This window comes from Haliotis rubra, unplaced genomic scaffold, assembly GCF_003918875.1.
Source record: "Haliotis rubra isolate DU_JTF1 unplaced genomic scaffold, ASM391887v1 Scf437, whole genome shotgun sequence".
NCBI lineage: Eukaryota > Metazoa > Mollusca > Gastropoda > Lepetellida > Haliotidae > Haliotis > Haliotis rubra.
In genome coordinates, this window is record NW_025767121.1 from 617,590 (window position 1) to 643,045 (window position 25,456).

At 42.2% G+C, this 25,456-nt stretch overlaps 2 protein-coding genes across 2 annotated transcripts; both read right to left on the reverse strand.

The window, feature by feature from the left end:
* Window positions 1–242: 242 nt before the first annotated feature.
* On the reverse strand, window positions 243–1,768 carry LOC124289250 (acetylcholine receptor subunit beta-like). The gene has a single exon (XM_046725857.1). The coding sequence runs from the start codon at window positions 1,619–1,621 to the stop codon at window positions 509–511; it is 1,113 nt and encodes a 370-aa protein (XP_046581813.1). The 5' UTR covers window positions 1,622–1,768; the 3' UTR covers window positions 243–508.
* A 5,102-nt stretch (window positions 1,769–6,870) lies between these two features.
* Window positions 6,871–15,904, reverse strand: LOC124289234 (transmembrane protein 45B-like). The gene is made up of 4 exons (XM_046725839.1): window positions 15,812–15,904; window positions 10,730–10,835; window positions 8,145–8,573; window positions 6,871–7,133 (listed from the first exon to the last, which is right to left on the reverse strand). The coding sequence occupies exons 1-4, from the start codon at window positions 15,902–15,904 to the stop codon at window positions 6,871–6,873; spliced, it is 891 nt and encodes a 296-aa protein (XP_046581795.1).
* Between the last annotated feature and the right edge of the window lie 9,552 nt (window positions 15,905–25,456).

A 25,456-nucleotide genomic window follows, 5' to 3' on the forward strand; every position in this document is an offset into this window, starting at 1 on the left:
CATCAATAAATGTGTAATGTTGAAAATAGTTCCGCAGCAAGCCATCACTGTCGTCGGCTGAAATGGGCCGGTTGTTCTTTTGCAGCACTTTAACTGATATCGTGCCACTCTTTCCCCGAGGGGTGAGTGAGTATGGTTTTTGCGCCGCTTTTAGCAACATTCAAGCAACATCATGGCAGGGGACACCAGAAATGGGCTTCACACATTGTACCAATGTGGGGAATCGAACCCTGGAAATCGAACCCTGGCTTTCGGGCGAACACTTTAACCATAAGGCTACCCCACCGCTCCTTTCCCCGATGGCGTTTGTTATCGCTGATAATTTCAGGCACAAGTCTGTTGGATACAAATTGGTGTTGTTGAAACTGCGGCGTTAAAAATATTCAAGCGCTGATCAAAATGTATATTAAAGTGACCAAATACATCTGATTTTCCTTCCTTTAGCTGGTCCTTCCGTCTATATTACATCAATGGTGTAGCATGGGTTTTATGTACTAAACTTTGCCGTTTAATATCCTTGCACTTTCACTTCAATGGTTTGGAGCATAATGAGACCAAACAAAATATTTGTTATCATTACGCCTGCGCTGAAGAAAACAAAACATGTGATATCCACGCACCTTGCTACTTGCTGCCACGTGATCCTGACCTCCGAACTCAAATCATTTCTGACCTCTGAGTCAAGGTCTTCTGTAACAGGAGCTTCCGGTGTTAGGTTCTCGTTCCGCTTTTCCTCACCGTTTCCACATCCGGGGCTGTCACACAAGGTCAGGGGACGATTGTGCAGACATTGCTGTTCGATGGGAGACACTTTGTTTACGGACATCTTCAATCGTTTGCACAGCATACACCTGACCCATACCTTGATGAATCCAGGTATTGGGATATGATCGGGTCTGTGGTGGACGTTGAGGACGGCGATGGATGCCAACAGGGACAGTCCACTCATGCCGGTCAAGGATGAGATGAAGATGACCAGGAAGGGGGTTTGCAGGGATGTTACTGGTAACTTGACGCCAGTCCCTGACAGGAACACAAAGAACGCCAGCAGAACGGTGATGCAGAGTCCAATCTTCTCTCCAGAATCCACCGGAAGTAGAAACACCAGGACGCTGACGATGGACAGGAGGATGGCGGGCAAGAGGACGTTCACGATGTAGTAGACAGGACGACGTTTGAGATCCAAGTAAACGAATATTTCAGGTAAAGCATTCGTGTCACCCGATTCCAGCAACTCCGTTGTCACATTTACAATTTCCCATAATCCATTTGGAGTGTTCGTAGCTTTCGGAAAACTGTTGGCAACAAACGAAATATCCTTTTCTGTAGATGAATAAGTAGACACTACAATTTTGCAAATTTGTTGGTCGAAGGGAAAGTAGGTAACGTCAATTTGACATGACAAGGTGAAGAGACCCGATGGTTGCCAAGCCACCATCCCTGTATGTTCGACCAGCAGTTTCATCTCATCAAAACCTAGGATTCCTCGTTTATTCATTGTATTGGTTATCACGATGTCCGGCAGCCAGACCTTCTGTTGTTCCACCTCTATGTTCCTGATGCCATCATAAACATCGGGGTCCCACTGTAAAGATGCATCGTGCCACACCAATTTGAACATTCCGTTCAGTGCTATGGACTGCTCAACCTCTTTCAGTTCCACCAGAGAGAAGAGGACAAAACCTATATTCACATGCGTTGGTTCAGCGTCAGTCAATACCGGTCGTATTTGAGAGTTATAACCGTCAAGCAGATCTTTGTAGATGGTCTTCCGAATGGCCAGTGAACCTGCATGTATTTCTGTAACAAAGATCGCAACTAAAACGATCGTCTTGAACGATTCCATGATGGTTCTGAACACGCGTCATCCGTCCAGGTCTCATCAACTCTGTCGAGTAAATATTCAGACGATCTACTTATTTCCAAAGGGTTGCTGTGAGGGAAAACCATCGCCAGCGTTATCAATAATTCTGTAAGTCTTTTAAAGCGTTACGGTTAACGTGGTCAGAATTCACCTCAGGGGAGCACTGTAAATTGATGTATATATTATTTATGGTTTCTTTTGAGACGTGGTCACGTTTACTTTGGTGAACGTGATGTAGAGTTGTGTATTTGAATAATTTCGTATGTGCAGGCTTAAGAGTCAACATGACCGTGAGAAATGATTTACGGTTTCCAAAGTGAGATATATTTATAGGAATGGATACAGAGGTTATGACGTCTTAAGATGCCGGTTAGAACTGGTCTTCAGCAACCCATGCATGTCGTAAGATGCGAATAACGGGATCGGGTGGTCAGGCTCGCTGACTTGCTTTGACACATGTCATCGTATCCCAGTTGTTTAAATCGATGTTCTTGCTGTTGATCACAGGATTGTCTGGTCCTGACTCGATTATTTACAGACTGCCACCATACAGCTGGAGTATTGTTGAGTGCGGCGTAAACCAAAACTCACTCCATATTCCATATATGATGGCAGTATGTGATTAGCATGTGAACCAGACAATCCAGTGATTAATATCATGAGCATTGGTCCACACTTTGGATATGATGGTATATTCAACCATGTCAGATCATTGAGTCTGAGTCTTGTCCAATATACCAGCACTGGCTTATCCTTGCTCTGGCACACTCGAATTGTATGAGGGGCGGTGGAGTAGCCTAGTGGTTAAAGCGTTGGCTCGTCACGTCGAAGACCCGTGTTCGAATCCCCACATGGGTACAATGTGTGAAACCCATTTCTGGTGTCCCCCCGCTGTGATGTTGCTGGAATATTGCTAAAAGCGGCGTAAAACCAAACTCAGTCAGTCAGTCAGTCGAATTGTATGATTAAAAACGTTCCTTTTATTCCAAAATATGTTTAACTAACTGAACTAATTTCTTCTCAGCTTTTCATCATTTGTTTGCAAATAAACAAATTTAAATTTTAGAACACTATGAAAATAATCCGTATCGATAAAAGTGGTTTAAATTCTGTTGATAAATTCCACAATAAATCTACTGGAAATATTCAGCTAAGATCGTAGTGTTTGGCAATATTCAGCAGTATCACGGCGGGGATCAGAAATAGTGTTTCGAACCCGGGTCTTCGGCATTTATTTCCTAAATACCCCACCTCCCCAAACAATCTGAAACCTTATGAACTGAAATAGTGTGGGCAGTTTATATGTGTTCACCATATGGGATATAAATTCAATATAACCATTAAGAATGCCATATCCACAATATCTAGAGATGGATTTCTAATCATATAGCAACCTCGTATAAACATATTAAAGCCCGGGTGAATTCAGAGTGAGAGGGGTTAATCGATGTTCATGCTGTTGATCACTGGATTTTCTGGTCCAGGCTCGATTATTTACATACCGCCACCAATAGAAGGAATACCGCTGAGTGCAGCGTTAAACAACAAACCAACACTCACTCACTCACTCTCACACATCCACTCCCATATTCATTTACATTGACCACCTCCGTGGTGTAGTGGTTAGAGCGTCCGCCCGGAGAGCGGAAGGTCGCGGGTTCGATCCCCGACCGCGTCATACCAAAAGACGTTAAAATATGGTACTTGTTGGTTCCTGCCTGGCGCTCGGCTTTAATGGGTACAACAAGGACTGGTCGGCTCGGAGTCAGTATAATGTGTCTGAGTGGGGTATTCATGCTTCACTGCGGCATGGTATCTCAGTGAGCTAGCACTATAAAACCAGCTTAAGTCTGGGCTAGTACAAGCAGCCGCACATACACATACACACGCATGCATGTCGTCATATGAGCGAAATATTCTCAAGCACGACGTTAAACCCAATTTCACCTCACCTCACCTCATTTACATTACTGACTTATTTCACACATCAACCCATCCATCTAACTACTCATTTAAACGTCCATCCACTCACTCATTCACTCACTTGCCAATCTACTCTCTCTCTCATCCTTGGGCGGTGGGGTAGCCTAGGGGTTAAAGCGTTCGCTCATCACGCCGAAGACAGGAGTTCGATTCCCCACTTAGGTACAATGTATGAAGCCCATTTCTGGTGTCCCCCGTCGTGATATTGCCAGAATATTGCTAAAAGCGGCGTGAAACTAAATTCACTCACTCACTCAAAGTCAGAATCGGTCGTGAGGGACCTTTCCTTGTCGTAAAGAAATGGATTTTGTGGTGCCCTACTTCATAGCGTGCCAGCGTAACCTGTCGGCGTGTATTGTGACTCACATTATCAACCACCGGTTTGTCTTATTCGTTTTACTGAGAGCCGCTGTTGGCTACAAAATAGCTTGTCTCAACGTACTTTCATTTACCATGGATTTATGTAGTGTGTTTTAAGAAGAAAGTTAGGATTGATTAAGTGTTGTTTAACGCCGCACTCAGCAATATGAGAGTTATATGGCGGCGGTATGTAAATAATCGAGTCTGGGCCAGACAATCCAGTGATCAAATGCATGAGCACTTGTTCTGATCGAGACCTGTAGGACACGTCTTATGAGGTACGCAAGTGGAAATAGAAGCGACAAAACCCTTTCTACATCCATAAGAAATCTCTGAGTGAGTTTAGGTTTACGCCGCACTCAGCAATATTCCGGCTATATGGCGAAGGTCTGTAAATAATCGAGTCTGGACCAGGCAATCCAGTGATCAACACCGTGAGCATCGATCTTTGCAGTTGGGATACGATGACATGTGTCAACCAAGTCAGCGAGCATACCACCCGATCCCGTTAGTTGCCTCTCATGACAAGCATGGGTTACTGAAGACCAATTATAACCCGGATGTTTACGGGTCAAGAAAGTTAGGAATTTGAAGAGACAAGATGATCTTCTTAACCAGATTTGTTTACGTTGTCCGCCGGCCTGCCTTGCGGCTTATTTCAAAAGAAACATGCAAACATTGTCTTGATACTAATCAGACAGAGCTACAGATAACTTTTTGGGTCATTGAGTTATATACTGGCTTGTGTTCATCACAATTGGGTATCCTAATTTCCCTTGGAGTAAATATTAAATTGTACTCACCTCATTCAAACTCAACTGGGTATTTTGCCGTTTTCCATTAATTTTAAAAATATACAAAAGTTTTAATGTTAGTGTTTGTTATTTATATTTGATCTGTAATATGAGAAACGATAAGAAAGACTGCAAGTTGTCAAGTTCATGTCCTGAAACAGGGGCGGATACAGCTTTTTTAGAAAGGGGGGGTGCATACTATTGAGAAGAGGGAGGGTGCACATGTCATTTTCATCCGAGTTTCAATGGTCATTTAATAAACTTTCAGGACAAAAGGGGGGGTGCGCACCCCTGCACCCCCCCCTTCTGGATCCGCCTATGTGAAATAAAATCTCTCAGTATACCTCAGTTATTTTATTTATCCACCGGTACGCAAGCTAAGATTTGACATTTTCGTGTGTACGCATGTAAGATCAAATTTATTGAGTATTTACCCAAATTCAAGCGTACTTGTACACAATAGACTTAATAGGAATTGAATTTTCACATAAATATTTGCGTAATTTACACAGATACGCAACTTATCTGTACCTCTGGTAATCACATTTTGTGTCGGGTTTCAACACTGAGCATGTGAAAGCAAAAGACAAAACAAACAATGATGATATTATCAAATATATGGATATATGTATATTTATTCACGGTATGTTAGATAATAAGAAACAATGTGCAACTGACACATACGTACACTTATTGTAAACTCATCTGCCAAAGAAACAATTTAATTTATTAATCATTCCGACCCATGAAGATCCGGGTTAGAATTGGTCTTCAGCAACCCATGCTTGTCGTAAGAGGCGAATAACGAGATCGGGTTGTCAGGCTCGCTGACTTGCTTGACACATGTCATCGTATCCCAATTGCGTAGATGATGCTGTAGATGTTGATAACTGAATTGTTTGGTCCAGAGCTGTTTATTTACAGACCGACGCCATATAGCTAGAATATTGCTAAGTACGGCGTTAAACAACAAACCAACCAACCAAGCCAAACAACACCGAAGAAAAAAACCATGACATACATGGTTCATACTTCGTTCTTTACTTTCTGTGGTACATGCTGCGAGTCGGTCATACTATTAGGAGGGTTCATACTGGACTGACTGACTGACTGAGTTTGGTTTTACGCAACTTTTAGCAATATTCAAGCAACATCACGGCGGGGGACACCAGAAATGGGCTTAACACATTGTACCCATGTGGGATTCGAACCCGGGTCTTCGGCGTGACGAGCGAACGCTTTAACCACTAGGCTACCCCACCGCCCCGTTCATACTGGAAGGCATTCAACCATGGTGGCGTTCGTACTATTCAGACGAGTTTCAAACTCAAAGGGGTTCACTCGACGTGGTCATGGTGCTCGTTGCAGTGAAGGGGGCAGATTATATATTCACAACCTATAGACTTGTGTCGTTTGGAGTGGATCGATGCTCATGACGTCAACCACTGGATTGTCTGGTCCAGTTTGAAATATTTAGACAGTCTTCCTGTGGCTGGATTGCGGAGTTAAACAACTAAAAACTTACGAAAACATCCTAAAAACACAAACAAACAGAAATCACATTCATCTGGAAAAAATATCTACTCATGCTTTCAGTTACATCTTGCTAGACCATGCTACAAGGGCTTTGCGATAAATCACAAATGTATAGAAAATCATTTTCGCATTAAATCTTACATTGAATGCATAATAGTGAATAAATATGGCGAAACGCCACTTTAAACAGCATTTCAGTTCTATTGCGGCGTGTCACCTGGATATATCCGGAAGCCAGAACGTATGCAAACTGTATATGCAATAATTTGGCCAGCGGATCCTTTCATGCAGAAGGGACGTAACTCAGCTGGTCATCCATGTCATAAGAATGCGTTAAAAGTCACAGTCCTTCATTAGGAAAGACTCTGCACTGTCGTCTGAATGATCCGATTGTACTTTCTTGTACCGCTGGTCGACCTCTTCAGAGCAGTAACTGTTGGTAACACGAACACCGTACATCCCTCTCACAACGTAGTAGGTGACGACGTAGCTCACAACCATGAAGATGAGGTTGAAACAGAGATGCATGCCGAAGGCTGCAGCAGCAAATGCAACGTTTCTGTGATCATGGCGGTCATAGTTGGACGGATCTGAACCTGAAATATTTAACAAGTGCTAAGAGCGTTGTTGCTATGTGCCACTTATACATGTTTAAATAATGGAATGGTTTAGTTTACCTGTATTTGTAAATAGTACGAAGGGTTTTTGGCACTGTAGACTTGCTCTATATTCTATGGAATCCTAGAAGGGACATTGTCGCTAAGTCGCATTGTCGCGCTATGAAAACCATTTTTTTATTCTATCTAAGAAATCGATTCGACAAAGTGAGCAAGTGAGTGAGTTTAGTTTTACGCCGCACTCAGCAATATTACAGTATATATGGTGGCGGTCTGTAAATAATCGATTCTGGATCACACAATCCAGTGATCAACAGCATGAGCATCAATCTATGTATGTGGGATACGATGACATGTGTCAACGAAGTCAATGAGCCTGACCACCCGATCCCGTTAGTCACTTCTTACGACAAGCATGGGTTACTGAAGATCAATTCTATCCCGGATCTTCACGGGTATAATGCGACAAATGGCCAAAATGTCGCGTTGTGGTATTGTCACAGTTTGGTCAATTTTGACTTGTTTTTGTAAGGGGGCAATGCAACATAGCGACAATATCCCTTCTAGGATTCGAGGATATTCCCTGTCAACCAGTTTCTTGTTATGCAGTCTTTCGTGTACAAGCCAACCTTAGTCAGTATAGAAAACACAACGCGCCATTCATACTCGGTGAAGATCCTGGTTTCATCATGGTTCTTGATTCTCATTTATTGTAATTCTTATGAAAATTTCTCGCGTACTTTGGACTTGTGGCAGCGACTTTTATATGACGAGGCGGTACGTTTTTGGTTCGAGTCGGTGGTGTTGGGATGGAAAGTTTGTTTGGGGGGGGCGGCAGTAAAATGAGAAGGGTCGGTCGGGTGATGAAAAACACAGAAAATACTGCCCTATACAGAAGGAGGGGTAGGGATGTAAATTGGAGGCGGGGTCTTTAAATCTCCACCCTATTCTTGGTAAGAAAATTCTAATGACCTTTCTCCTGTGACCTACCTGGGAACTTGGTGTGATCGTACAGGATAAAGGCCACGTGCGAGAACCACGTGCCCAACGTCAACACGAAGTACGTCCTCACAAGAGCAGTGGCCACGCCCTTCTTCCACATCATCTCACAGAGGACCGTCAATCCCGTGGCCAGCATCACAGGAACAGGAAGCACATGGACTATCTCCTCTAGCGGCTCCTTGCCATGCATGTGGGCGTGGAAGTAGAAGCCGATGCCGTACCAGAAGAAGGCGATAGCAACTGTGAGGTAGTGAGTGCCGGCGGGGAGAGGGAAGTCGTAATACATGAGGAGATCGGTGATTCCGTGGATGATGAACATGCCGTAGATGGTGACGTGCTGCATGTAGATGAGGTTCATGAAGTTGCCTTCATCGTCTAGGAATTTTGCGCCGCTGTCTATCAGCTCCGCTAGGAATCCTGAAGAAGCGAAAGTGAGTGAGTGAGTGTATTTTTACGCCGCTTTTGGCAATATTCCAGCAATATCACGGCGGGGGACACAGGAATGGGCTTCACACATTGTACCCATGTGGGGAATCGAACCTGGGTCTTCGGTGTGACGAGCGAACGCTTTAACCACTAGGCTACCCCACAGCCAAAGGATGAGTGAGTGAATGAGTTTATTGACAGTAGGGGGTGGGGGTGGGGGTGGGGAGGCACTGGCCCATTATACATAGACAAGATACAGTATATTGCACCAGTGAGCGCCTGGAACATACATATATTATACACGTGATAACAGAAAACGTGCTCGTAATTTGAATGCCAATAATACATACTTTGCAAGCGATGATAATACATGGGTATTTTTGGGTGCTATCAAATGTTGAAATTTGTTTTCTGAGGGAAATGTATAATAATAAGCGGGAATAATAGCGCGTCTAAGTCCATCATAAAATGGGCATACTAAACAAAAGTGATACTCTGATTCAGTGTTTCTAACTACGTACAAAGGGCATAACCTGTCTTCCCTAGCTAAACCTATTTTCCTACATTCTTCGATTAATAATTTATGACTGGAGCAGCGGCGAGATGAAAGGGCAATACGGTACACCTTCACAGGTATACACGACAGGTAAACTTCAAAGTTTGCCTCATGTTTTATAGAGCGGTACAAAATTAGTTTATTATACTTATGAAGATCTTCAAACTTATGAGGGGGCGGTGGGGTAGCCTAGTGGTTAAAGCGTTCGCTCGTCACGCCGAAGACCCGGGTTCGAATCCCCACATGGGTACAATGTGTGAAGCCCATTTCTGGTGTCCCCCGCCGTGATGTTGCTGGAATATTGCTAAAAGCGGCGTAAAACCAAACTCAGTCAGTCAGTCAAACTTATGAAGATCTTCAAGGATGAGTGAGTGAGAGAGAGAGAGAGAGAGAGTAGATGGGCAGGTGAGTGAAAGACTGAGTTGGATGGACGAATGAGTGGGTAGATGGATGGGTGAAATGAGTGAGTGAGTGAATGAATAAGGGCTCTTGTACCACCAACCGTGATTATTTGAGAATAAACGATTGGTTGTTGGTGACTGAATGATTGGGATCCAGTGATCAACATCATGAGCATCTATCTTTGCAATTGGGATACGATGACATATGTCAGCCAAGCGAGCCTAACCACTCGATCCCGTTAGTTGCCTGTTACGACAAGAGTGAGTGAGTGAGTGAGTGTGGAATAGAATCACATTCATTCTGAGGCCAATTTATTCATAAATGGTTTAATGAGCTGTTGCCTCAACCTTAAGATCGGTAACTTGAAAATAAATTAATCCAATTTCAAATACATTTTTTTGTGCACCCACTCGTTTAAGACAAAAAGGCTTACCGTATTTCCTCTAGAATTAATTGGGGTGGCGGGGTAGCCTAGTGGTTAAAGCGTTCGCTCGTCACGCCGAAGACCCGGGTTTGATTCCCCACATGGGTACAATGTGCGAAGCCCATTTCTGGTGTCCCCGCCGTGATATTGCTGGAATATTGCTAAAAGCGGCGTAAAACTAAATTCACTCATGCACTCTATAATTAATTTATAACCTGGACTATTTGGGACCCAGGGATTATTGATCCTTTTGGTGACACGGTGGCAACTCGCCACCTTATCGACTCCCAAACTGTACAGTGTTACAAGAGGATACATTTGCAGGAAACGGCCATTATTAAGTGAAGGGACAAACCTGCGCATGTCAGAAGTTAATGTGATATTGACCTTCTGTTTCCTTACATGGTGGATCTCGCCTCTTTTGAAGACCCGATCCGGGCCCACATGCACAAAGTCATCTTAGCGCTATGATTATCGGAACTGCCACACTCTAATTTGGACTTACGAGAGTTGTAGCGCTGTGATCGCTTTGTGCAAGTCGGCCCTGGCTTCTATTTTTTCGACAGGTGGTATCAAACAGAGGAAATACGGTATATCCATTCGTCACTACTCGCCCCTTTCCGTAACCTCCAAGAACATTCGCCTCTTTCTGTGACCTCCGGCTCCGTATATAGGAAGCATGCATGGCAAGCAGTCAAAAGATATCCAAATTGTTGCGAATGCGGCGTAAATCAATATTCACTCACTGATCCTATAGATACATACCTACAACAGGAAACGCTATCTTGAAACATATTTCTACCGGAACTCGCCGTTTCCCTGGTAACTGATAACTGAATCGCGGAATGAATTCTTTTCCTTTGTCTTGCCGCTGCAAAAGGAAATAGGTGTGAAAATAACGCAAAAAACATACAAGAATATGTTGTTAAGGAGTTCCTATAGATATGTTTTGCTTGTTTGTACTTTAAGCCCAGGGAGTGGGGGTGGGGAGTGGGGTGGTGATATCGTACTGACTACGCCTAGCAGAAATTATAGGTATATAATATTTGGGTTTTTGTTTGTTTTTTTAATTTATTTTTTTTGCGTCCATGTACAATTCTTATTACATGACGTCATGCAAATTAAATGATTTCCCATATGTATATTCTTAACTGATATAAGGAAATAATAAACAAGGGTGTCCTAATTATGAAGCTAAAGGGTTCCAACTTTCTCTGAGTGAGATAATAAAGCTGTCAACGAATGGCAGTAAACAATATTTTTTAAAAATGAAAAAAATACATCCCACATGAATACTTAAAGGCACAATGTCACATATTTTCGACAATATTTTGGCCTATATTATTATTCATCGGGGCATATGCACTCACTTTTGCTTCCTATTATTGCAATAAAAGACCTAGTATGATCCCTTACGACTTGCCAGCTTCCAAACCGAGAACACTTGCCATATATGGAATGTAAACATCGAAAACTGTCGTACGCGGTGTTATCGGTGTTTGCCGAACTGGTTTCAATCACAAGTCGTGCGTAGGATATTCATCCAGAGCGCTCCAAGGGACATAACTCTGTGGGGTTCGCTTAAAATGATTTTCGGCTGGTAGAGGGCGCGAGAGTCGATTTAATGCAACGTTGCATTAATCAATTAATTAGAACTTTTGATTTAATATTGCAATCTAAATACGTAATTTGCTTTCGAATAAACTATATGGTAGCTTCCCTGAGGGCTGATAGTTAGTATTATTGAGAGAAATGCATTATTTATTTTAAGAGAAGTGTGGCGTGACATTGTGCCTTTAACTATTCAAGTTGAAGGAGGTGGTGGGGTAGACCAGAGGGTGAAGCGTTCGCTCGCCACGTCGAAATTCTGAGTTCTAATCCCAACATGCGTACCAAAGTTGAAACCAATTTCCTGTTTACTATGTCCTGTAGGTTGATTGCTGGGCGGTGCAACATCATATTTATTATTTCACTAAAGTATATGTATTTACAAGAGTTGGTGAGGTGAGGTGTAATGGGGTTTAACGTCGCACTTAAGAATATTTCGCTCATATGACGGCGTCCATGTATGTGTATGGGTGGCTGCTTGTACTAGCCCAGACCTAAGCTGGTTTTTTAGTACTAGCCCACTGAGATACCATGCCGCAGTGAAGCATGAATACCCCACTCAGACACATTATACTGACTCCAAGCCGACCAGTCCTTGTTGTATCCATTAATGCTGAGCGTCAGGCAGGGCCCAACAAGTACCATATTTAAACGTCTTTTGGTATGACGCCGCCGGGGATCGAGCCCGCGACCTTCCGCTCTCCGGGCGGACGCTCTAACCACTACACCACGGAGGCGGTGTATTTACATGGAATTAATGGCTGGCGGGAAACGCTGCTAGTCCTTCTGCATATGGGTCAAGGTGGCCCGCAGCATCGTCACGTTCAGCATTAGAGCCCCAGCACGTTCTAATCTCTGTTTTGTATGTTCTACGTGATACCTGTATGTTCTACGTGATACCTGTATGTTCTACGTGATACCTGTATGTTTGACGCCGCTTCTACAATATCTCATTCGTTGTATGTTCGTGATGGTTGAGCTAAAACGTGAATATCACATACTCTATATAAAGAGAGAAAAAATGGAAATATCTGACGGGATTAGACCAGGGTTTTACATGACCCATGATCCTTGCGTATTTGACTCAACAATTTTGCAAAAGACTCTCAAAATATGATCATACGAGTTAAGCTTGACGCAAGTTTTATGGGTATCCCTCACAATTCAGTTTAATAACATCAGTTTGATAAGCAAACAATGATAGTTTTCGATGATAGTTTGACTTTGACAGAGCTGTCAGATTGTTCCAGAGAACTCAGAGGAGACAGTAATCCTTGCTACTGGCTCGGGTGACACTGCTACAAAAATACCGTACTACCCTCGAGAGAAGCATACAACTTATATTACTAACTAGTTATATGAATGACAATATAACATAAAACAATAAAATATTTGCCAAACTCTTGCTTTTGGATTTATAAACACAAAGAAATATTCAATTTTCATGACTCCCAAATATTGAAAATGACTCCCCAAAATAGATATTGTGACTCCCATTTTCAAAGTCTGTGTAAAACTCTGGATTAGACTGATATTAATACAAAATGAACACCAAATATTAATTTCTCATGTAGGCATGCATCGGGAGTGAAACAGCGATGGATAGTGCAGCGAAATTAGGCCCGATTTTGGAGTTGATCGTTACACGACTGAATAAAGCATGAAACTTTCCAAAGTGCCGAGGATTATCACGATAAAACATATTTTTGGGGTGTGCCCGATTTTGGGGGCCCATTTTCCGAAACATCCAACATGGCGTCCAAGATGGCCGCCAAACATCAAAGATTTCCAATACAATGGAGACGTGTTTGGTTTAGTGACGAGTGACAGTTTTGGCTTAACCGTGGTGTGCATAGAGCCCAGGTTTACAAATCAGTTGAAGTTAAGCAACGTTGGTCGCGGAGAGTCCTTGGATGGGTGATCGTGATTGGCAGTTTGACTCCTGTGAGTGCCTAAGACCTCAATCCTGCCACACAACGAAGCACACATGACACATGTATTCTCACCTAAGCCAAGTGAGTTTGTTCATGAATTGCCTCTGTTCGCCCAGTAGTAAATGGGTACCCGGTGGGATAAGTCTTATGACTGTTACCCAAATAAATAGTGCCACACAGGCAGCTTGGGTTATCCACGGTAATAATGCGTTAGCGCTTTGAGCATGCACAAGTGTGTGGAAACAGGCGGTGAATAGTCATATTTTAACAGGCGGAAGACGTCGTGTTTGCTGGAACGTTAAGCTTGAAGCTGCATACAGGAAGTGGACGGGTTTGATGGAGAACATCCAAGTACAGCCATAGTTCTTATGGACTAAACCTATACCCCCATAGTAATAAAAACTCATACTGCCCAATAACCACCTCGAAGGATGGCACTTCAAGATGAACTTTCATCTTTCATCTTTCATCTTGCAATTCCAACATCTTTGACTTTGTCGGCGTGATCAAGCGTGAACAGTCCAAGACTGGAGTTTGACTAGCACAGCAAGAAGGACATCAGCGTGAATCCAGAAGGAAGAGGAAGTACGTCTCTGTAGACAGTACGTTGCGACGGGCGAAGGACAATTTGATCAGGAGCGAGATCTGTGTGATGGACTTTGTAGATAGGGTGGCTCACCTTTTGGGTGATTTGCAGATATCTTTAAGTGTTGTACAACTTGACGTGTTGTAAAATATTTGTAAAGAAAAGTCCTTATTACTATTGCTATAATAAATGTTACAATATTACGACAATAAGCATGACTTGTGTTATTATTGTACATTTTTACTGTGTGATAACTAGTGTTGGGAATCGGTTAAAATCCCATAATTGAGGATTGGTTCATTACTACCGATCAATCATCGAAAATAATTGGTTAGCGTCATTTATGAAATTTGTTAAAGCACATTAAAATAAGGGGAAAAGATGTAGTTCTTATGGGGTTTTTTGGCAAAATTTCACATCTTTAATGGATGACTAGTATGTTAGGAACATAAATTTCTTGGAATCTTGAAGATAAATTAAATCATGACTTGAAACGAGCTTGTAGTGCTTACGAAATGAAACAGACAAAACTAACCATGTGAAAAATATTGTTAATGAAAACAAGTGTTCCAGAATTGTTTGTGTTCGATTATGAGAAATTATGATCGATTGCTTGGTCGTTTAGTCACTACGACCAATCTTCGATTATTTCAATTAATCGGACCACCACTAGTGATAACTTGAACTCATCCATACCCATACCACCTATGTTTCATTAATTAACCAACCATGACAAACCCATACCACCTACTGGCCGACCCCTACGTAATAGATAAACATTAGGTGGTATGGATGAACACCGTTCTCATGGTCTCCAACGACCGCGATCACGTCGGCAACAGCAAAAGATCCTCCAGCAGTTGACACTGGCTTTACAACAAGAGTGGGTGAACATTCGCCACGCCACAACTGGTAATCTGATTTGTTCCAAGAGGCGACGATGCGAGGCTGTTCTGGATTCTCGTGTGGGTTATACAAAATATTAAGAACAGATGACCTTCACCTTGACATTTGATTGTTTCACACGTGCGCAGCATCGGTCAGCGCCAATGGTTTGTGTGAAATTTATTTATGAGCAATCTATTATAATCTGTTATTTTTTTACACGTGCATAAGTATACATCTGTGAAAACCACTTTTCTTTTCTTTTCTATAGCAGTAAATGGGTACCCGGTGGGATAAGTCTTATGACTGTTACCCAAATAAATAGTGCCACACGGGCAGCTTGGGTTATCCACGGTAATAATGCGTTAGCGCTTTGAGCATGCACAAGTGTGTGGAAACAGGCGGTGAATAGTCATATTTTTACAGGCGGAAGACGCCGTGTTTGCTGGTGGGGTAGCCTCGTGGTCAAAGCGTTCGCTCGTGTCGCCCAAGACCCGGGTTCGATTCCCCACATTGGTACAATGTGTGAAGCAGATTTCTGGTGTCCCCCGGCGATATTGCTTAAAGAGACGTAAAGGCATACTCACTCACACACTCATTTCTATATACTGAGAGAGATAACGTCTCGACGAACATGCGGGTGCCTAGTTTGAATTTCTATTTCTTAATTGACTATTTCTAAAAACAGCACTCGATCTCAGAGAGGCGGGAATGTATTACATTTAAAAGCTTGATGACAAGATAGGATCTTAAAAAATAGATAGATAGTATTTTTCGTTACAAATGAAAAAGTAAATAAATGGCTAAACAACGAGGCAATTCTATGTTACTTACGAATATAAAGTCAACGTAGACGTTGAACATCCACCATGTAGCTAAGATGATGAAGAATATACCCTCGTCGATGTGGCCTGCAAACGACCCCATGATCCTGGAATCAGAAATAGAGGATGAGTGAATGGTGGTTTACGCCGCAGCAGGATTCAAGCTAAATGAAAACTACCGAACTGAGTCAGGGTAAGGCAAACCTGTCGTTTACATGACCAGGAGCAAGTCGCCAGATCGGGGTATGATTACACACAATCACGCATTGTAACCACCTGATCCACATTTTCCACCTGATCCAGTCGTCGAAGGCACTGCAATAGGATGTGTGGAGTTGCCTCCCTTTCTTGTTCCAGGAATCGTTGACTGTTGGTTCGAACCGCCCGTCGCTTTTGTTATCTCGGCTCGTTAGTATCAACAAAGTGATAAACGTCTTTCCCCTACACCAAGTTGACAGGTTGTCAGAGGTGGGGATAGCCTGGTGGTCAAAGCGTTCGCACGTCACGCCGAAGACCTGGGTTCGATTCCTCACATGGGTACAATATGTGTGTTTACAGTGTACCCCGCCGTGACATTACTGAACATGGGTCATCTCAGATTTCATAGTTTACTCCACACTTCTGCAGTCAAAGGAACCAAACTGGGTTTGTTTTGTTTTTCTTACTTTTTACAATACCCAACAAAGTGTGTTGATGATAGTCAAGTAAAATCTAATTTGATTTAACGGTAAAATTTACCCCTACATGTGTTGAGCATTTGTACCCGGAGAGACTGCACGCACAACATCTACTCAATGGAGAGCGTCAAACAGTGAAGACATATTTAGATACAATCTGGATGAACGTCCTTTTTTCTCAAAGCGACCCTACAACAATCGTAGAACTAATATTTTTGGTTGAATGGGTCTTAGAAGTAGTGAGTGAGTGAATTTAGTTTTACGCCGCACTCAACAATATCGCAGCTAATAATTCACACAGAGTTGACAAGTAAACATACCTAGCAATCAACTATTACAAGTTACAAGACGTTTATTTGTAGAAAAAGTCACAACACAAATGATAATTAAACTTTATGTTGCATATTTACCAATTTGGTTCATTCCGAAAAACAACCGTTAGGAATTTGGCAACATTTAACAGTAAATTGTAGTTGCTTGATTTACAAATCTGACGAGTACTCACAGAAATAGAAATAAAATGGTTTGGGGCGTTTATGTCTTTATTACTTCAATAAAATAGGTAGTTTTAACAAATATTTAAATAACTATGTTTTTCCCCATCTAGGCCTTTTAATTCGGTCCTCTAATCATCATCCAAAATACTATCTTACAGGTAAAAATAACACGAATTTGTATATTATCAACGAATTTAGAAACATGCTATAACCTACATCACAGTCAACAATGGTTGGTAACTGCTACCCGCAGCATTGTTTAGACGGGTAGATGCATTTGCACGCGCGTTGCCATAGCGATTGTGGAGTTGACTAACAAAACTATGAATGAACACGAATAAATAGTAACTTTCAACAAGAGTACAGGCATAAAAAATGTAATGAGAAAATCCATAAATCAATTATTTTGTATATCAATTAGAACAAAATCCCTAAATCAATTATTTTGTATATCAACTAGGATAAAAGAAATAAAGGATGAATGGTATATGACGTTTTTCATAAAATATATTATGTATGCGAACCTATGGAGATTACATCTCATTTGCATACTATAGCTTGCATCAGAAACATGCATTTTGACTTTGATGATATTTCAAGTGGTAGAAATGACACGATTTGCTCTCCTCTAAACTCATCAATTTCGGATGATTTTACAAAAAATCTTAAAAGCAAAAGTTGTGAAAAACGATAATCATAGAATATTTAACAATCTATTACAAAAAAGACTTAAAATAGAATCACAATATTTACATACAAACATTTTATCATTATCACCAAAAAGAGTTTACTTAACTGTCGAGTTCTAAACAAAGCTGAGATTCGTCCTTGTTCATGAAACTAATACTCGACAGAATTTTACGCAACATGAAATTATGAGATTTATGAAGCATTAAATAATTACTTTCGAGTAAACTGCAGTTCTGATATCTATATTCCCCAACTATTAAAGTAGACATTTAAATGACAATCTGCTGTAAACAGGTTAATTTGTTTCAGACTGAATAACTTACCGCTCGCCACGCAGAGTAAGAGGATTATGTGCAGAGATGCAGGAAATTTCAACTTAAAGCAGCTGTGATACCTATGATCTCCTGCTGAATCTAACAGGGAGGCGGATATCAAACATGAGGACGTGACCGTTCGTGTTAGTAAAAGGATCACGATATACACATGTCATGGGACATTAAACACATTATATATAGCATGAACTTTATGCTCTCCATGCAAATAGATTTATTTATATATCATAATTTGTGATGTTGTTTTGACGTTTGTCCAGTCGACAGACAGGTTTGGTTCAGGTTTCCTACACCTGTTTTCGCAGTGTGAAAAGCATGATAATTATTGGCAGGGCACACTGTTATGAATAACTACGACAGTCTAATGCTGACAGTTTTGCAGCATAAAGTTTTTTTCTGTGAAATTTCTCGTTGCTTCGATTATGTTGTCGGTGTGAGGGAACATTTAATAGGAAACTTGAAGTAACGAGAAAATACTTTAAAGTTTAAGTTTTTATACAGAAATTTGAAGCAACGAGAAATTATTCGTAAGAATAAGAAAATAATTGTAATAACGAGAAACTATTCCCAGTACCGACAAAATAACCGAAGCAAAGAGAAATTTCGCTGAAAACATATTTCATGCTACAAGAGTAGCATAATTAGCCTTTGTAGATATTAACTTCTCTTATTCTTTGAAACGAGGTTCATCTTTTAAGGAGTGAGTGAGTGAGTGAGTTGGGTTTTACGCCGCTTTTAGCAAAATTCCAGCAACATCACGGCGGGGGACACCAGAAATGGGCTTCACACATTGTACCCATGTGGGGAATCGAACCCAGGTCTTCGGCGTGACGAGCGAACGCTTTGACACTAGGCTACCCCACCGCTCCATCTTTTAAGGAGATATTGATTGCTTTATTGCCTTTATTACCAAAGTTAGTTCCTTGTTATGGGGTGGTGGGGTAGCCTAGTGGTTAAAGAGTTTGCTCGTAAATCCGAAGGCCTGGGTTCGATTCTCCACATGGGTACAGTGTGTGTGAAAAACCTTTCTGCTGCCTCCGCCGTCAGTTTGCTGGAGTGAGGGGGTATGATTTTACCCCGCTTTTAGCAATATTCCAGCAATATCACTACGGAGGACACCAGAAATGGGCTTCACATATTGTACCCATGTGGACAATCGAACCCGGGTCTCAACCATTAGACTACCCCCCGCCCCGAGTTTGCTGGAAACGGGGTAAAACTAAACTCCCTCCCTTCCTCACTAACTCCTTGTTGGTACATCTAGCCCCAACACTACCCCTTCCTTTTGTTTAAATATTGCTGGAATATTGCTGAAAGCGGCATAAAACTAAACTCACTCACTCCTTGTTGGCATACCTAATCCCAGCACACCACCTTCGAGTTGAGAACGGATATACTGGCAATGAATGACCTTATGAATTGGCATGATTATTTAGTAACAAACATATATTAGAGTGAGTGAGTGAATTACGTTTTACGCAGCTTTTAGCAATATTCCAGCAACATCACAGCGGAGGACACCAGAAATGGGCTTCAAACATTGTGCCCATGTGGGGAATCGAAACCGTGTCTTCGGCGTGACGAGCGAACGCTTTAACCACTAGGCTACCCCACCTCCCCCATGTACAACAAAATGTATAAGAACCAGGGTGAATGCCATTTTAAGCATCGAGAATATTTATTATTATTCTAAGCAAGTATAACCCGGGTTAGGGTCGATCTCTAGAACTCCATGTTTGTATGAAGTATTCAACGGGATTCGGAGTTCATACTCGCCGATGACAATATTTTAAGAATTTTAATTATTTTAATAAATATTTTGAGAATCCTGGGATTTTTGTAAGACGTTGCTTTTCCTGAATCTTGCCAATCACGTTGCTGTCCAAAGGGACAGAAAATTCAATGATGTAAATAAATTCATTGGCTTTATCAAAGAGGACAAGATTAGGTTTGTTATTATTATTGTGATTAATTTACATGGGTCTATGCCTTCATTCGCCCTGTAATTTAACACACGCTTTAACCGGCCTCCTCTGCTGGCCGGGCCGGCCAACCGAAAGTTCCACGCTTCTATGAACATAAAGTTTAACAACCCATTAATTCAGTACGTGAATGAAACTTTCGCACTGTGCAACTTTGATATTAGAGAACTCAAATAATAAGCTTACCTAAATGTGTCGTTCGCGTAATAGTAGTAGTAAAACTTGGTATGCAGCCGTCTTGTGTGGTTTGTGGAAGGAAAGTTGTACATGAAGAGATAATCGAGTCGTTATCGTTGACAGGATCGTTGTTTGTCGTTGACAGGGTCAGTGTTGAGATCGTCATGGAGAAATAATAATAATCCATAAATAATATATACTTGGGCGGAAAAAAACTTTTGTTAAAAAGGTCAGTCGTGTATGTTCGGATCGATGTGATTTAAAACGTTAAAACGCGGCCATGCAGTTGCAAAGGTCCACGTTAGAATTGATCTTCATCAACCCATGCATATCTAGGTGAGGTGAAATTGGGTTTAACGTCGTGCTGGAGAATATTTCGCTCATATGACAACGTGCATGCGTGTGTATGTGTATGTGCGGCTGCTTGTACTAGCCAAGACTGAAGCTGGTTTTATAGTGCTAGCCCACTGAGATACCATGCCGCAGTGAAGCATGAATACCCCACTCAGACACAGTATAATGACTCCAAGCCAACCAGTCCTTGTTGTACCCATTAATGCCGAGCGCCAGACAGGGACCAACAAGTACCATATTTTAACGTCTTTTGCTATGACGCAGCCGGGGATCGAACCCGCGACCTTCCGCTCTCCAGGCGGACGCTCTAACCACTACACCACGGAGGCGGTCCCATGCATATCTAAAAGGAACCTTAAGGCTTGGATCGATACGCACCTGAATACTTATGAATCCAAAATATGTCAAATTTAACATTTGACCACTTTCTAAATGGCATTGAGAATTTAATGACATACACAACTCTTCTGGCCTTCATGTTGCAGATGAACATTTAACTCAATAATATGAGCGATCGTTTTCAAATTATCTCCCCTTCCATAATCCACTAGGCGCGCTGATCCGGACGCATTCGTAACTACTCGCCTCTTCCCAAGACTTCTCATTCGTCACCACTCGCCCCTTTCCGTAACCTGCAAGAAGACTCGTCCCCCTCTCGATGCTTGTTCATTCGTCACCACTCGCCCCTTTCCGTAACCTGCAAGCTATTCGGCTTGTCCCGGAATAACACGAGTTGGTCACGAATGAAGACTTCTTGCCGGAATGACACGAGTAGTTACGAATGGGTCCAACCTGACAGCGCATGTCCAATGCGCGATGCGAGCTGTACTGTTACTATTACACTAAGAGACGGTTAACCAGTACAGCCTAACGTTCGCGCTGCTGCATGGACAGTGTATCTTTTCCCTTGTTATGTCCTGGAACATTTTCTTTGATTCCAGCTTTATAATGACTGCCTGTTTGATGTTTAATGATGCACTCAATATGCAATAGCAATATTCCAGCTATATGAAGGCAGCCTGTTTGAAGTTTATCGTTGTAGTCAGCAGTATATTCCAGCTATGCGACAGCGGTCTGGACCAAGGTCACTTCCGTCTTGCATCCACGACATGTGAGTGAGTGAGTTTAGTTTTGCGCCACACTCAGCAATATTCCAGCTATATGGCGGCGGTCTGTAAATAATCGAGTCTGGACCAGACAATCCAGTGATCAACAGCATGAGCATCGATCTGAGCAATTGGGAACCGAGGACAAGTGTCAACAAAGTCAGCGAGCCTGACCACCCGATCCCGTTAGTCGCCTCTTACGACAAGCAAAGTCGCCTTTTGTGGCAAGCATGGGTTGCTGAAGACCTATTCTATCCCGGATCTTCACGGGTCCCACGACATGTGAGGTGAGGTGAGGTGAGGTGAGGTGAAGTAGGGTTTAACGTCGCACTTAAGATGTTTTCGCTCATATGACGACGTGCATACGTGTGTATGTGTGGCTGCTTGTACTAAGCCCAGACTTAAGCTGGTTTTATAGTGCTAGCCCACTGAGATACCATGCCGCAGTGAAGCATGTATACCCCACTCTTTAAGTAACTGCGTAAATATAATAAATTGATAAAGCACTATTCACATTCATACATCATCAATGTCCACAATGATGGTTCAAACACAATTGACTTTAAAGTCCAACAAGATGAGAAACAGCATCTCCATACTCTATCATGGTCTTCCTTCCTGCTTGAAGATGGTCTTTTCCCCTCTGTAGTCTATCAATTCAATTCAATTCTTTATTTCCTTAAGTTTTACAACTTATCAGTGGTTATATAAAGCATAAATTGATACAGGTGGACGGGACTGACAAATTTGGTGGAAAATATGCTTATATACTGAACATCATTGAAAACGCACCACTTATCAAAAGTTCAGATGATTAAAAGCACGTGTAAGGAATTGATATTTTTTGAGTGGATAATAACAGATGGACGGCTGACAAAAACAACAACACAGAAAAGACGCTCATTCATTTAATTGTTCCGCAGTCAGAAAGGATCAAACACACGTGGGGTCAAATCGAAAAGTCAATATCGCGTGTGACCGCCATTTTAATTGACACATGAAGTGCAACGTCTGCTCATTGAGTCAATAAGCGTCCGAATAGAGTTCTTGAGTATGGCATTCCACTTCTGCAGTAGTGCAGCCTCAAGTTCCCGGATGTTTCGCGTCTGTTGTCGCCACGAAAGACTTTGACCAATTTCGTCCCACGATTGCTCAATGGGGGATACATCTGGCGACTGTGCTGGCCAATGAATAACCTGGATGTGTTGCTGGGCCAGATACTGCATGGGAAGTCTTGTTGTGTGTGCCCGTGCGTTGTCCTGTTAAAAAGTATGGACATCTTGGTGGTGATTGAAGAATGATACAACGTGCTTCTGAAGAATCTGGTCACGGTAATAAAGGGCATTAACTCTCCCTTGCTCTCCCTGAACATCATTGAAAACGCACCATTCTAAAATTGTCCATATTTTCATCAAGATGGATTTCAGCATGGCAATGATCAATGAATATAACTAACATGAAGTCGAAGGGCATGCCCAGTTGAAAAAATGCTTTAGAAACAAATTCCTGTCCACAGTATGACTCTTAATTTAAAAATGCATCAACATGCAGCCACGCCATAAGAAAAATGGAGAATTTCATTCTGAAATCATACTGACTATGACATTAAAAGCAGGTGTATGAGAACCGATTCTCATTGCTTCACTAACGATTGTGAAACGAGGACAGAGATGCCGAGGTTAACACCGCACGAAAGAGAACGTGCACTAGGCATGATTCAGGTTGGCACCAGCAGCAGGGATATTGCTCGACAACTTGGACTTGGCCACTCCACCATCGTTAGGCTTCATAGACGACATCAGTAGACAGGCAGCACCCGTGACCTTCAATGACCATGGCAACAACGTGTTACGACGCTCCATCACGATCGCCACATTGACTTTGTCGATATCCGTGATTGAACACTGCCGACAGCCAGGACTGCTGCACTAGTTCAAGGTTGACGTGGGGTCATCAGCGCTGACACCATGCGACGCCGTCTACACGCTACAGGGCTCCATGCTCGACGTCCTTACGTTGGACCAATTCTGACTGACAGACACTGTAATGAGCGTATACAATGGGCTAGCAGGCTTTTTCAGTAAAGGTTACAACAGTGGCATGGTGTGGTAGTCACTGACGAGTCACGTCTTCATCTACGTAATGCTGACGAGGACATGTGTCAACAAAGTCAGCGAGCCTGACCACCCGATCCCGTTAGTCGCCTCTTACGACAAGCAAAGTCGCCTTTTGTGGCAAGCATGGGTTGCTGAAGACCTATTCTACCCCGGATCTTCACGGGTCCCACGACATGAGATGTGAGGTGAGGTGAGGTGAAGTAGGGTTTAACGTCGCACTTAAGATTTTTTCGCTCATATGACGACGTGCATACGTTTGTATGTGCAGCTACTTGTACTAGCCCAGACTAAAGCTGGTTTTATAGTGCTAGCCCACTGAGATACCATGCCGCAGTGAAGCATGAATACCCCACTCTTTAAGTAACTGCGTAAATATAATAAATTGATAAAGCACTATTCACATTCATACATCATCAATGTCCACAATGATGGTTCAAACACAATTGACTTTACAGTCCAACAAGATGAGAAACAGCATCTCCATACTCTATCATGGTCTTCCTTCCTGCTTGAAGATGGTCTTTTCCCCTCTGTAGTCTATCAATTCAATTCAATTCTTTATTTCCTTAAGTTTTACAACTTATCAGTGGTTATATAAAGCATAAATTGATACAGGTGGACGGGACTGACAAATTTGGTGGAAAATATGCTTATATACTGAACATCATTGAAAACGCACCACTTACAAAAGTTCAGATGACTAAAAGCACGTGTAAGGAATTGATATTTTTTGAGTGGATAATAACAGATGGACGACTGACAAAAACAACAACACAGAAAAGACGCTCATTCATTTAATTGTTCCGCAGTCAGAAAGGATTACGCCGATTACGTGTTTGGCGTGGACGTGGTGAACGTTATGCTGATGAGTGTGTGGTTCAGACAGACCTTTGGGTGGTGAGAGTGTCATGGTCTGGGGTGGAGTAAATTACAATCACTGGACTGCCTTCATGTCTGTCAAGGGAGAGTTAATGCCCTTTATTACCGTGACCAGATTCTTCATGATCACGTCGTATCTGTCTTCAATCACCACCAAGATGTCCATACTTTTCAACAGGACAACGCACGGGCACACACAACAAGACTTTCCAAGCAGTATCTGGCCCAGCAACACATCCAGGTTATTCATTGGCCAGCACAGTCGCCAGATGTATCCCCCATTGAGCAATCGTGGGACGAAATTGGTCAAAGTCTTCACGGCGACAACAGACGCGAAACATCCGGGAATTTGAGGCTGCACTACTACAGAAGTGGAATGCCATCCTCAAGAACTCTATTCGGACGCTTATTGACTCAATGAGGAGACGTTGAACTGCATGTGTCAATGCAAATGGCGGTCACACGCGATATTGACTTTTCGATTTGACCCCACGTGTGTTTGATCCTTTCTGACTGTGGAACATTTCAACGAATGAGCGTCTTTTCTGTGTTGTTGTTTTTGTCAGTCGTCCATCTGTTATTATCCACTCAAAAAAATATCAATTCCTTACACGTGCTTTTAATAATCTGAACTTTTATAAGTGGTGCGTTTTCAATGATGTTCAGTATATTTTTGTCTGACATTTACATATAGAGGACAAGTAAAACCAAAGTGGCAAAACCTGATATACTTGCAAAATAATGAAAATGCGAGGAAAAACTTACCATTACTCTTGCGCTTTGGGGCAACTCCACATTTCTCGTGGACAGCGCTTCCACCCTGTGCCCACGTGTTCACGTTATA

Coding starts and splice junctions, on each gene's coding strand:
- LOC124289250 (XM_046725857.1), bottom strand. CDS start 1,621: ATGTTCAAATTGGTGTGGCACGATGCATCTTTACAGTGGGACCCCGAT.
- LOC124289234 (XM_046725839.1), bottom strand. CDS start 15,904: ATGGGGTCGTTTGCAGGCCACATCGACGAGGGTATATTCTTCATCATC. Junction 10,836..15,811: donor TCTACGTTGACTTTATATTC/GTAAGTAACATA, acceptor TTCCTTTTGCAG/CGGCAAGACAAAGGAAAAGA. Junction 8,574..10,729: donor GATAGCGTTTCCTGTTGTAG/GTATGTATCTAT, acceptor TCGCTTCTTCAG/GATTCCTAGCGGAGCTGATA.